The 13925-nt window shown below is 44.9% G+C and overlaps 1 protein-coding gene across 1 annotated transcript in view; it reads left to right on the plus strand.

The window, feature by feature from the left end:
- Nucleotides 1–1659: 1659 nt before the first annotated feature.
- CFAP43 (cilia and flagella associated protein 43) overlaps nt 1660–13925 on the plus strand; it is a 254521-nt gene continuing 242255 nt past the window's right edge. Inside the window, exon 1 of the mRNA XM_030202783.1 lies at nt 1660–1710. Coding sequence (XP_030058643.1) covers nt 1685–1710 — 26 coding nt within the window. The 5' untranslated portion in view covers nt 1660–1684. The remainder of the gene's footprint in view (nt 1711–13925) is intronic.

Raw genomic sequence — 13925 nt, forward strand, 5'->3', positions numbered from 1 at the left:
TCATGGACTACAAATACTACACCGCTTTGGGATGTAAGTTTAAAGCCAGGACTGTCCAAAAAGTCTCCCTCCTGGAAGGAATGGGTAATTTGACAGCTCTGATCTGCTTCCTTTGTTAACCAATCAGCCTCCTTTGAGGCAGGCTCAGGAGAGTGAAGAGGCAGATCAGCCAATGGGGGTGCTTAAGCACTCACAGCACGCTAGTGTTGCCAGGGCTGCGGGTTTCTCGCCCAATTGGGCTCCTTTCCGCGAGCCGCTGTGGCTTTTTCACGCCGCGTGCGGGTTGCGGGATTTTGGGCGGCTTTTTAAAGCCCCGCCGGCGGTTTTTTCGTCCACTGCGGTTTTTTTCCCCGCGGCCGCTGGCTGGCTGGTTTTCCCACAGCCGTGGCCAGCAGTGTTGCCAGGTGGGCGGTTTTACCGCCCAATTGGGCGGTTTTCTGCGACCCGCCGCGGGCAATTTTTGCCCGCGGCGGGTTGCGGTTTTTTGGGCTTCTTTTTTCTGTTTTGGGCGGGTTTTTGGCAGTTTTTTCGGCCGCGGGGGGCGGGGTTAGTGACGTTTTGGGCGGGGCCGATGACGGGGAGGCGGGGCTGATGATGGGGAGGCGGGGCCGATGACGGCGGGGGCGGGGGTGATGACGCGGGGGTGGGGGTGTCAGGGGCGGGGTTTGAGTTTGGGCGGGTTTTGGGCTGGATTTAGGCTGGTTTGGGTGGGAAAAAAATTTTCCACCTGGCAACCTTGGGCCGGCCAGTAGAAGCCCCATCGAGGCAAGCTTAATGACATCATTTGTATGTAAATGGACTCATTAATATTTATTAATGATGTCATTCACATGCAAATTGACTTTGTGTGGTTTTGGGCTGGCTTTGGGTGTGACAAATTTTTTCCATCTGGCAGAACTGCTAGGGATTTGACATTTTTGAGAAGTGAGGGTCAGACAAAAGGAGAGGCATAGAGAGAGCCTGAAAACAGAGACATAAATATTTGGGGGGGGGGGGGGGGGGAGTTCTGTTAAGTGACAGACTTAAGAGTGACTTCCCGGACCTGCTCCTTCAGTCAGCACAGTCTCCAAAACACAAAGAAACTTGCAACAACACTGACTGAAGCTATAGGTGTAAGTACCTTGCACGAAAATTCTCCTCAGGAAATAAGTAACCCCCACCCAACATTCGATTTATATTTATTTGAATTCACTTCTGTAGATGTTCATGCCTCATTAAGATCAGTCTCAGTCCACTCAAGCTATGGGGCTACATGTTCCTCTCTGGAGGAAATAATTAGAGGAAACGAATCTCCATATCGCTCACTCGCATAAGGTAAGGAGAGAGAGAGAGAGAGAGAGAGAGAGAAAGCCGCGTCCTCAACGCTTCATCTTAGCAACTGGTCGTGAAGGGAGCTCCGAGTCCGCTCCATTCAATCATCGCCGTCCTTGAACAGGAGTGGGCGGGAGAGAGGATTTCTCTCCCGACCAATAGGAGCGTCTGGTTCTGTTTCCTAGCTACGGATGAAAGCTGGCGAGGCTGTCGTCGGCTCGGTGAAGAAACGGCTCGAGATCGATCCTGGATGCGAATAAAGTTTTTCTTTCTTTCTTTTTTTTTTAAATGTATTTATAAACAGAGTTATTAATCCGTAAACAGGGAACTTGGGCCTTTTGTTGCCAGAGGAGAGAGTGGCTTTGGGGAAACCATGGACTCAGTACCTCTTGGCATCAGGTATGAGACACTTCACGAAAAATAAATAAATAAAATGTAAAAAAAAAAAAAAAAAAAGGAGGAGGAAAATAAAATAAAGCACATCACTTGTGGCGTGGCCAAATAATTGCTATCTGGATTGAGGGGAAGGATAGGAATTCTAAATTTTTTGACCCCAGCTCCTGCCCTCTCCACCATGCAGTACATCACACACACTTTTTACCCAATGCAACATCTCAGAGGTGTAGCAAACAGCTGATGCAGCACATCATCAGGTGTTGATAGTTGCACAAGCTTAAAAAAACATAAGTGCTTTAAATAATTTCCAAATGCACATAACATAGTAGATGACGGCAGAAAAAGACCTGCATGGTCCATCCAGTCTGCCCAACAAGATAAACTCATATGTGAATACCTTACCTTGATTTGTACCTGCCTTTTTCATGGCACAGAGCGTACAAGTCTGCCCAGCAGTATTTCCTGTTATCCATCATGTGAATTTATAAGCCAGTGGTTCTCAATCCAAGACCACCTAGCTAGGCAGGCTTTCAGGATACCCTATGAAGAAAGATTAAGGAGGCTAGGGCTATTCAGCTTGGAGAAGAGACGGCTGAGGGGAGACATGATAGAGATATAAAATAATGAGTGGAGTGGAACAGGTGGATGTGAAGCGTCTGTTCACGCTTTCCAAAAATACTAGGACTAAGGGGGCATGCGATGAAACTACAGTGTAGTAAATTTAAAACAAATCAGAGAAAAGTTTTCCTCACCCAACGTATAATTAAACTCTGGAATTCTTTGCCGGAGAAAGTGGTGAAGGCGGTTAGCTTAGCAGAGTTTTTTTTTTTTTTAATCTTTTTTATTTCAAGACAATGCAAGACAGTTAAATATTCAAAAAACATTCAATACAATAATTATTTTGTCTGAAACATTTTAACATTTCAATCTATCTTAACCCCCTCTTTCCCCCCTCCCATCCCCTCCCTCTCTTCCTAACCCTTCTAAGCGTCTTATGTATTCAATATCTTGCTTCTTGTTACAGGAGTAAGAGTGTCCCAAAAGGGAGACCAGGTACAACAAAATTGGGCACCTCTTTTTGAGGCTAAATCTTTAATTCCTTTTTTCTCTATAGCACAGGCTTGAATCATTGCTGATCTCCAATGTGATATACTCGGTAGATCTGTTACCAACCACAATTGCAGGATGACACGTTTTGCCATTAAAACTGTTCTTTTCATGAATGCCCTGAATCCTGCTGGAGCCGGTCTCTGTATCTCGAATAAATCAAACAGCTGCCTGGCGGTTGGTTGCCATGTGCAATTCCACATTTGGGATACATGTCTGCTCAACTCAGTCCAGAAAATGCTAATTGGAGCACAAATCCAATACATAGCTTAGCAGAGTTTAAAAAGGGGTTGGACGGTTTCCTAAAGGACAAGTCCATAAACCGCTACTAAATGGACTTGGGAAAAATCCACAATTCCAGGAATAACATGTATAGAATGTTTGTACGTTTGGGAAGCTTGCCAGGTGCCCTTGGCCTGGATTGGCCGTTGCCGTGAACAGGATGCTGGGCTTGATGGACCCTTGGTCTTTTTCCAGTATGGCATTACTTATGTACAATGAGTATGCTTGAATACATTTGCATACAATGGAGGTAGTACATGTAAATTAATCTCATACGTATTCACTGTAGGTATCCTGAAAACCTGACTGGCTAGGTGTGTCATGAGGATGAGAATTCCTGCACTAAGCAAACACACCGATACTGCGTATTGGTTGCTCTGTGTTTTATGCTTACTTTGTATCTGTGTCTGTGACAGGGCCTACTAGGTAACCATCTGTTGATGAGTGGAGTGAGGAAATGACCAATCAGGAGAAGTTACCCAGATATCTTCTTGGAGTTCAATAAAAAAAAAAAAAAAAAAAACCCACAAGCAGTGGTGTGCTGGAGCAGGCTCTCACAGGCTCTCGAGAGCCGTTTGTTAAGTTTTTAAGAATTTTGGGAGCCGGTTCTCCATGGCTACTTTAACAAATGGATCCCAAAATGTGGGCTTGGGCCCCTCCTGAATTCTCTTTACTTTGCTGGTGAGAGAGAGCCCCCTGTTAACAATTTACTAGCACACCCCTGCAAGGTAGAGGCAAATTCCCATTAGCCAAGAAGGCACCCGGGGTGGGGTTTGATGCGCCGAGGGGGTGTTGATGCACCGGGGGGGGGGGGTGTCATGCTGCACCCTGGGGGGATGGACACCGCTGCACCCGGGGGGGGGGGGGGGGGGGGGTGAGCAGCGGCGATCCGCCCCGGGTGGCAGCCGACCTAGGATTGCCACTGCTTGCCTGAATGGCTATGTTGTGTTTTTCAAAACTGATTTGAGTTGTTTTTTTTCTAAAGTTCATGTTCAGAAAACACATTCCAGGTGTGATTTTTTTAGTCCTGGATTTCAAGCAAAAAGCAAAACACAAGGTAGAGGCAAATTTCAACAGAAAAGTGAAGAAGACTTGGATGTGTTTTATTGTCCAGTTCTTCTTCACAAATTTGGATTTCAAGCAACCCTATCCTGTTGAATTATGAGGCCTGCAGTATTGATTTCAATGGGTAAAATTCAGGGTCTTTATAAGAGTTTTAGACACCTGAGGTGAAACTTTAGTTTTGCACCTGTCTCAATTAATTTCAGTCCCCTAGGTACTTTACCCTTGCCCCACCAAGGTTGTAATAATTAGGCTCTTCAATCAATGTTTATGTTTAGTTAGCACTTGATAATACCATCTTTCATTGAGAAATTTAAAGTGGTTGACAATCCAAACACAGGTAATAAATAGAAATAACACAAAGAAAAGAAAATAAGATGATACCTTTTTTATTGGCCAAAATACATTTTTGATTAGCTTTTGAAGGCAATACCTTCTTCAGATCAGAAATAAGTAAATGTTAACAAATATCAGTATATATAAGTGAAACATAGAAGCATTTCAATGATAGTCTCACAGGAAGAGGTGGGGGGTTGGGTGACAAAGCAGTATAATTTTTATGGTTTATAATGTAATAGGAAATCCAGATCTTTAAGTCCTGTCTGGTTGGTCTGAAAATATTTCATCATATTGACTTCAAAGGTCTTACATTCCTGGATTGTAAGGGAAAAGGGACTGACAGACGTTCCTATAGGAAACACAAGGCTGTGCCACAGGCAGTCAAGGATAAAGGAAGCCACACAAGGGAACACTCTAGGCTGTATCAGACAGCACACAAGGAAAAGGTGAAGCCACCTAAGCAAACACAATGCTGACTTCACAACACACAGGGATAAAGGGAACTGCTATATAGGGATTGTACTGGCTGCGTTTATGCTATTCACTTTGTACCAAAATAAAGAAAAAATCATAGAATAAGTTTAAAGGAATCAGAGAGTTAGAAGTGGTTTTTATTCTTACCAGCACAGCTTCAGATATCAGTTTGAAAGTCTTGGGAAAATATCACATGTACAGAATCTCAGTTAGAAAAATATCATCACATGTACAGAATCTCAGTTGGAAAAATATCACATGTACAGAATCTAATATCAATAGCTTAGGTAATAATAATAAGCAATCAGACTAATTTGATAAGGAACAATTGTAAGGAGAACAAGGAAAATGAGAGAGAGAGAGATCAGCACATGTTATCTGGAAGCATGGAGAGATCAGCACATGTTATCTGGAAGTATGGAGAGAGAGAGAGAAACAGAGAGATCACAGGTGTTTCCTGAGACCAGGCTTTCTTAGAGAGAGAGAGAGAGAGATAGGTCACATGTTATCTGAAAACATGTAGAGATCAGCACAAGTTATCTGAAAGTATGGAGAGAGAGAGAGAGAGAGAGAGAGAGAGAGAGAGAGAGAGAAATAGCAGGAAATATATCAGTGGTTCTGAAGTGAGATAAAATATAAAGAAAGGAGAGGATAGTTCTCTGTTATAAAGAAATAGTTCTTATCAGAAGCAATGCAGAAATAAAGAAGGGAAAATATATTTCCTGGAGAATAGCCAATTAGCAATGATGCCCTGAATCAGGACAGAGAAAAGTCTCGTGCAAAATATGGCTAATTCTGAAGATTTCTTTGTGTGCAGGTATTCTTATAGAAAAAGTGATGTTGTCACCTCTCCCCCCTCCTACACCAATCGAAGGTAGCATAGGTGTCCTGCCAACACCCTATTGGTACATTTGACCTTGACCATCTTGTAACTGAAGAAAAGATGTGTATTCCAGATACTGGGCTGCCATAGTAATGAAAGCCAGGGATGTCTGCATTCCTGTCTATGGCAGCCAGGTACAGAAAAGACAGAGGGGGGATGGGAGGCAGTGCAGCACAGGTAGAATAGAACATCTTTTTACAGGATACACAAGGCTGTGCCACACAGCACTCAAAGGCAAAGGGAGTCCACACACCAGAATGCACAAGGCTGACCTCACAATATACAAGGGAAAAAGGGAAATGCTTATAGGGATACATAAGGCTGTGCCACACAGTACTCAAGGATAAGGGAAAGGTAAGCAAACAGAAGCCGTTGCCTAAACACACACAGATCAGATGAGCAGAGCTCACCAGAAACAGGAGACAGACACAGCAAAGAAAGAATTAAAGCAGGCTAAAGGAAAAGACTGCTTTAAAACACTAACCTGCCAGAAGCAGTGCTACACTGCAGACAAAGGGTAAAGCAAACAAAAGAGCAAAACAACCCTCAGGACGATACAAAGGGTCAGGAGTAGAGAGTTGCACGGGGACAGAAATCTTACCCATCCCCGCCCGTCCCTGCTGGAATCTTACCCGTCCCCACCCATCCCCACTGGAATCTTACCCATCCCCACCCATCCCCGCAAAAATTTAAACCATCCCAACCCGTCCCCACCCGTCCCCGCAAGAATTTAACCCATCCCCACCCATCCCCGTAAGAATTTAGCCCATCCCCACCCATTCCCATAAGAATTTAATAGTACATAAAAGAAAGTTCCAGTCAGCTCTCTCAGTCTCTCTCTGGATTTGAGCCACAGCACTGTAGGCAAGGAAGGAACGGAAGTTGGAACTTGGAACACTCTGGTGTGCACATGTAAGATTTGTCTCTGATTCACTGGCAGTGTGTGCTAAGAGGTCGCCACATGCACGCGCCAGTAGGTCAGGTGACATCTGATTCTCGTGCCTGTGTCAGAGTTGAGGTCTGTGCACCAGCCTGGGAGCAAAGAGGATTAATAGTAACATAGTAAGTGACAGCAAATAGACCTGAACGGTCCATCCACTCTGCCCAATAGTCACACTCATGATCAATTCATCATTAAATCAACGAGTGTGATATTATATACTTGATTATGGTCTTTCTTTCGTGTTTCTGGAACAAAGACCACAGAAGTCTATCTGGCCCCAACCTTATGTTCCAACTGCTGGAGTTGCCATCGAAGCCCACTCCAGCCTATTCATGTTCTCATTTGTGGGACACAGACCATAAAAGTCTGTCCAGCACTGTCCTCATGTTCCAGCCACTGAAGTTGCTGCCTAAGCCCTTTCCAGCCCATCCTACACCAGATTGCAATGTATGAGACACAGACCATACAAGTCTGCCAGGTATCAGCTCTAGTTCATCACAGTATTTCTCCACACTCGTCCTTCCCTACACCCCTTCCCGTGCACTCCGCTCCATGGATAAATCCTTCTTATCTGTTCCCTTCTCCACTACTGCCAACTCCAGACTCTCGCTGCACCCTACACCTGGAATAAACTTCCTGAGCCCCTACATCTTGCCCCATCCTTGGCCACCTTTAAATCTAGACTGAAAGCCCACCTCATTGCTTTTGACTCGTAACCACTTGTAACCACTCGCCTCCACCTACCCTCCTCTCTTCCTTCCCGTTCACATTAATTGATTTGATTTGCTACTTTATTTATTTTTTGTCTATTAGATTGTAAGCTCTTTGAGCAGGGACTGTCTTTCTTCTATGTTTGTGCAGCGTTGCGTATGCCTTGTAGCGCTATAGAAATGCTAAATAGTAGTAGTAGTAGTTCATCACAGCCAGAGTCGCCATCTAAGTGTCACTTGACATATCCACACACATGCAGCCATTTAAGGTTAGCTTTTATATAACTTCCATTTTCTAATTAGAGATCCTCTGTGTTCATCCCACGCCTTTTTGAATTCCGTTATCATTTGTGACTCTACCACCTCCTTAATGGAAGACTTTACACATTTATGCTATTAAAGCAAGGAAGAAGAGGAGGAGGAGGAGACAGCACTCAAATAAATTGGTATTCGGTAGATGAGAGGCTGGTGCAGGTGCAGCTTACACTTCCACGGGAAGCCCACAGAACTGCCTCCGTCCCCACGGGAACCCCGCAGAACTGCTTCCATCCCCGCGGGAACCCCGCAGGAACTGCCTCCGTCCCCGCGGGAATCCCGCGGGTTCCGCGGGATTCCCACGGGGACGGAAGCCGTGCAGCTCTCTAGTCAGGAGGCTGCCAACAAAGGCAGGACTACAAGGCAATACTAAGCATGGCACAAAAGGGTTAACACAGAGGAAAGGGAAACTAAAACGAACAAACTGGAGCGATACGAGAGACAAGCTTACCACAAAGCACAATACCAGCCAAGTAAAGCAAACAAAAGAGCAAAACAACCCTCAGGACGATACAAAGGGTCAGGAGGCTGCCAACAAAGGCAGGACTACAAGGCAATACTAAGCATGGCACAAAAGGGTTAACACAGAGGAAAGGGAAACTAAAACGAACAAACTGGAGCGATACGAGAGACAAGCTTACCACAAAGCACAATACCAGCCAAGTAGAGAATAAAACCCAGGTGCACTGTAGTGAAGCAATCAAGCACTATGCTGGGAACACCCAGCACTCACACAGAAACTACAAGCCACAAGGAGAAAAAGCAAATCTCCAGCGTAACACAGAGTGCACTAGCACAGACAGAGAGAGAAATCAAACGCTAAAGCAAGAGTTGTAGGGGAAGGTAGGCTTAAGTAGATCAGGCTTCTAACGTCTACTGCATCAGACGTCAGCTTAGCCGCGGACAAGCCAATTGGGAGCGAGTCCCAAATTCCCTGCCTATCTAGCAGGATCATAACACTATCATATTTGTTGAGGGTTTGTCTGTGGTTTATGCATGTTACCAAGGTTGCGGTATTCTGCTAGTATGTAGTTTCTGTATAGAGATCCATATAGCTGTTCTGTTTCTCATTAGATGGTGTATTGGCATGTTAGGGCCCAGTGTAATATTTACAGTGCTGCCTTTTCATGAATAAGGTTGTTGCTCTTTGAGTCCTGGGAGTTAGTGCTGTTATAGTATGCTTATTTTCAAAAGAGAAAAAGACTGAGAAATGTCATAAAGGAGCAGAAGGAAGTTCTTACCTGCAGTGGCGTACCAAGGGGGGGGGGGCAGGGGGCGGTCCGCCCCGGGTGCACGCTGCTGGGGGGGTGCCGCGTGCCTGTCGGCTCCGCTGGTTCCCTGCTCCCTCTGCCCCGGAACAGGTTACTTCCTGTTCCGGGGCAGAGGGAGCAGGGAGCCAGCGGAGCCGACAGGCGCGCGGCTGCTCCCAGCAGCCAAGAAAGCACCCGGAGGGGGGGGGGGGGGGTTTGATGTGCCGGGGTGGGGTGTCGTGCTGCACCCTGGGGGGATGGACTCCTCTGCACCCGGGGGGGGGGGGGGGGGGGTGTGCAGCGGCGATCCGCCCCGGGTGGCAGCCGACCTAGGATCGGCACTTTTTGCCTGAATGGTTATGTTGTGATTTTCAAAACTCTGATTTGAGTTGTTTTTTTCTAAAGTTCATCCAAATTTAAAGGGGGCGTGTTTTGGGCAGGACATGGATGTTCTCAAAAGTTAGATGCTTTTCTGCCTTAATGGAACAAAAGCAAAATGTCTGGGACAAAAATTAAGACAGTTTTGTCTAGACTTGTTTCGAGCACGACTAAGTTACAAAAAAGTGTCCTAAATGACCAGATGACCACTGGAGAGATTATGGACTGACACCCCCCCCATCCCTCAGTGGTCACTGAATCCCCCCCCCCCCCCCCCAAAGATGTGACAGAACATACTAGGCTCTATGACAGCTTCAGATAGAATTGCATTTCCTATTAGAGCATCAAGCTGGTCCCAGGAGTAGGCTAATTAGTGCAGTAGCTGTAGAGAAGGGGACCCAGGGCCATATCCCACTCTAACTGGTACACTTGTGGTGAAAAGTGTGAGCCATTTAAAAGCCACTAAATACCTTCTGTACCTACATATAGGTGACACCTGCAAGTTTGAGGGTTATGGTAATGGTGCACACTGAGGTATAGTTGTTTTTTTTCCTGTTCCTGGAGGGCTCGCAATACAATATATGGTGGTTATGGTGAAAGTTGTACCTGGGACTTTTTATGTGAAGTTCACTGCAGTGCCCCCTAGGCTGCCCCACTCTCTGCTGGGATGTCTGTTTGGCCAGTCTACTACAAATGCTGGACTTCCCAATGGTTTGTTTTTGTGCATTTTTTCCTAGGACTTTTTTTTTTCTTCCAAAATGGTACCTAAAGAAAGATACACTGAGCATAAAAATGTTTACAAAATGACAATTTTTGAAACAAAAAAATTGACTTTTTCTGGTTCAAAAATCGCTCTATTCATCGCTCAATGTTTGGACATTTTGCACAAAACATCCCAAATTGGGCTTAGACGTTATATTGAAAATGCCCCCTCTAAGTTTCTAAATGTGATTTTTGCACAAATTTATGCATAATGTTTTGCAGTGGAGGGATTGTGGGTTGGCCTCACTGAGGGGACATCAAAACTTTAATATAGTTTTAGTTTGTTATAATATCAGATGGTGTTTTAGAAGATTTTACAGGATCTGATGTGTGTTGAGGTGGTTTTCATTATTGCTGACCTGTGTCTGATCAAGTTTAAATGATGAGACATTGCCTCTTGAGAGATCTTTAAATACAATTGAATTGTTTCCATAGATGTGTGTTTGTGTGTGGTTTAGTGTTGGTTAAGCGCTTGAAATAGAGTTTAAAATATGTAACATGTCACCCATGACACAGAAATCTATTGTTAGATTCAGATGAAGACATTACTTGTCAATAAAATTAGCCAGCAGTCCTTCGCCAGGCCTTAGACCCTTTACCTCTCTGCCAGATTTATATCCTGAATCCGTGTTGTGCTGGGAAATTTTTAACAACAGGTTCTCTCTCCGGGAGGCATAGCCAGCCTGCAATTGGGGGGGGGGGGGGGGCCCTGAGGTGGACTAAGGGAGCAACACATTCCTCTCCTCCCTCCCCCCATGCAGGCATGCTAGGCATACCTTTGCTGGCAGGGATGTGCCATGCCCTACCAGCCAAATAAATGGACTACCGCCACTCCCTGCTACTTGTTTCTGGTTCTGAGCAGCATGCCAGGAATTCTCATACATATTTGTGCAAAAAGTCCAGACGTGCTGCTCAGAGCCAGAAACAAGCAGCGGGGAACAGCGACAGTCCATTTATTTGGCTGGTGGGGCTCGGTATCCCTGCCAGCAAAGGTAAAGGAGTTCAGAGGCGCCAAGGGTGGCCCATCTCAAAAAGCTGTAGATTTACCACCGCTATTCTGGAGATTGAAGGCCAATGAGTGGGGTTTTTCTTGGGGGCTCCAGCCTCCAGCCACATCTAAAACCAGTTATGGCAGACGCACATTCAAAAACTGGCATAACATCCAAAACTTAATTATTATTTTCTCATTTCCATCTTCCAAAATTCCAGACAGATCAACAGGACCAAAAACATTCAAAAAGAAGTAAAGTCAGAAACATAGTTTATACCTAATTATTCAACCACCCTTAGGATTCACCTTTGGGTTTAAAAAGCAAAACCAAGTGCATGTAAGGACTGGATAAACAAATTAAAACAAAGTTTAAAACAAATGCCCTTAATATGTCATTATTGGTAGCAGTAATGAAACAGTGATAAAATATTCACATAGGAAGCAGCCTGAGCCAACAGATTTATTTTCCATTGAACATAATTAACTTTGTATGAGCTTGGCGGCTAATAGTATTCTGAACCTGAACTGGACAACGTTGGCACATTTAGACTGACTCTGGATAGAACTTCTGCATGAAAGAAGCCCTTCCCACATTATTCAATATTTGTCTTTGAAACAGTAATAAAAAAGGCAAGTGCATTTTTGTAATATACCACTGCAGTACATAAAACAAAAGCAGCAAGTTCCCATATGCTATCTTTTTCTTTTGATGTAGGCACAGGAAAAAAAGATGTTAAAGGCTTCTAGATTTCAACCTAATTAATGTTTTGGTTTGTTTTAAATTGTGTACTTATAAATAGTAAGTCTGATTGTTAAGTACCTGATTCTCATAGCATGATGTCTGTTTGGGTGACCCTTTACTAGGTGAAAACATCTCTGCACCAATACAGGGAGTCCCTATAACCAGCTTCTCCCAATGACACAATGATTTAAAATTTGGGACAAATTAGTACTCTAATCTATGAAACCAATACTTTCTCTGTGTACATCCCTATGCTGCACAAGCCGGCATGTTTAAGTGTGAGAACAAATAAAAATGCCTACCAACAATAAAAGAACAACAATGTGGATAAAGCAACTCATGTTTAATTTCAAGTGTGAGATCAAATAAAAATGTCTACCTGGAATAAAGAAAAACAACTTGGATAAATCAACTCACTCGACTCGCACATCCTTGCATCTTCTGTTCTGCCGCATTTTATTTTTTTTAAGCAGTGCTGCTGGCACACTTCGGTTAGAGCAACCTGCTTCAGTCAATCCCAGGGGCCTTCCTTCAGCCTGTCCTGCCCCCGATGGCTGAAGGAAGGCCCCCATGGTTGGCTGAAGCAGCGTGTTCCTGCTGATGTGCCAGCTTAAAAAAAATTAATTGCAGCAAAAAGAAGGTGCGGGAGGGCGGACAAAGAGCGAACACAGAGCCAGAGAGGTGCTGTATTGGGGGGGGGGGGGCACGGGCAGTGTGGACTGGGGAGAGAAGATGCACAGCACAAGCCATACGGGAGGAAGAGGACAACAATGCCGAGAGGGGACCCGAGTCACCCGAGCCCACATTTTGGGAGCTGGTTGTTAAAGTAGCTACTTTAACAATGGCTCCAGCACACCACTGTCCTGAATGCACCATGAGAAAAACCTCCCTTATCTGCACTCTCACTCTTTGGGATGGGCCACCTTGGGCATCTCTTCACTCTGGTACAGCATCTTCCTTCCTTTCTCTCCCCTGGTCTAGCAGCTTCTTATCCCCACACCTACTGCTTCCAGCAAAAAAAAAAAACAAAAAGGTGACATAAAGGTGTGGATTTTCTGTCTAGGCTACACAGCTGATGCTTCTGCTGATCCTGCCCCTTTCTGACATGGACTTCCTGTTTCTGAGGGGCAGAACCAGCAGATCCATCAGCAGCATGGCCTAGACAGTGGCTCTGTGCATTTATGCAGACCTGCTAAGTCTCCCGCACTCCCACTGGAGAGCCAGGCTCTCCTGCTGAACAGCTTCCTCTTCCAGTGGCAGCAGTAGATGCCTTAATAAATTGTCATCGCCTGCTGCTGCGGGACCAGTCTAGCAATAAGAGCTGTGAAACTGGTCCCGCAGCAGCAGGGACCAGTATATACTAATAATTCTTTGCATTTGTGTGGTTGTCTGGACCTATTGTTTTGATTTGACTGCAGCTGGGTTTTTTTGGGCCCCCTCCCCCACCCACATAGCTCTAGGTGACCGCCTGAATTGCCTGGTGGTTAAGCCTGCCTTGGCAGAATCAGGGCTTCAAAGCACCAAACTGCTTTTGGGGTGTAAGTTCTAAACCAGGACTGTCTCGAGAAATATGGACCTTTATTTATTTATTGATTTATTTACCGCTTTTTTGAAGGAATTCACTCAAGAATAGATCAAACATGAGCAATGGGCAAATACAGCAGTAAAAATATTCAAGTAACAATACAAAATATGGCAATGACAACACAATGCGTAATAGAACATTATAATTGATAGTGAAGGGTAAGGCAAAGTTGTAACATATAGATGAGTAAGAAAGTAGGAAGAATTTGAAAGTAAGTAAATATGTCCATTCCTGGGCCATATGTTATGGGCAGTCCTGGCAGTGGGGCTGGCCATGTGGGAGGGGGGCCCTCTGATGATGCACCAGCTGGCCGGGGTCTCCTCTTTTTTCATTTTCAATAGAATCTAAAGATCAGTAGCTATAGGAGGCAAATCCCCAACCCCCCCTTGCCCCAC

This window comes from Microcaecilia unicolor, chromosome 5 (genome assembly GCF_901765095.1).
Source record: "Microcaecilia unicolor chromosome 5, aMicUni1.1, whole genome shotgun sequence".
Lineage (NCBI taxonomy): Eukaryota > Metazoa > Chordata > Amphibia > Gymnophiona > Siphonopidae > Microcaecilia > Microcaecilia unicolor.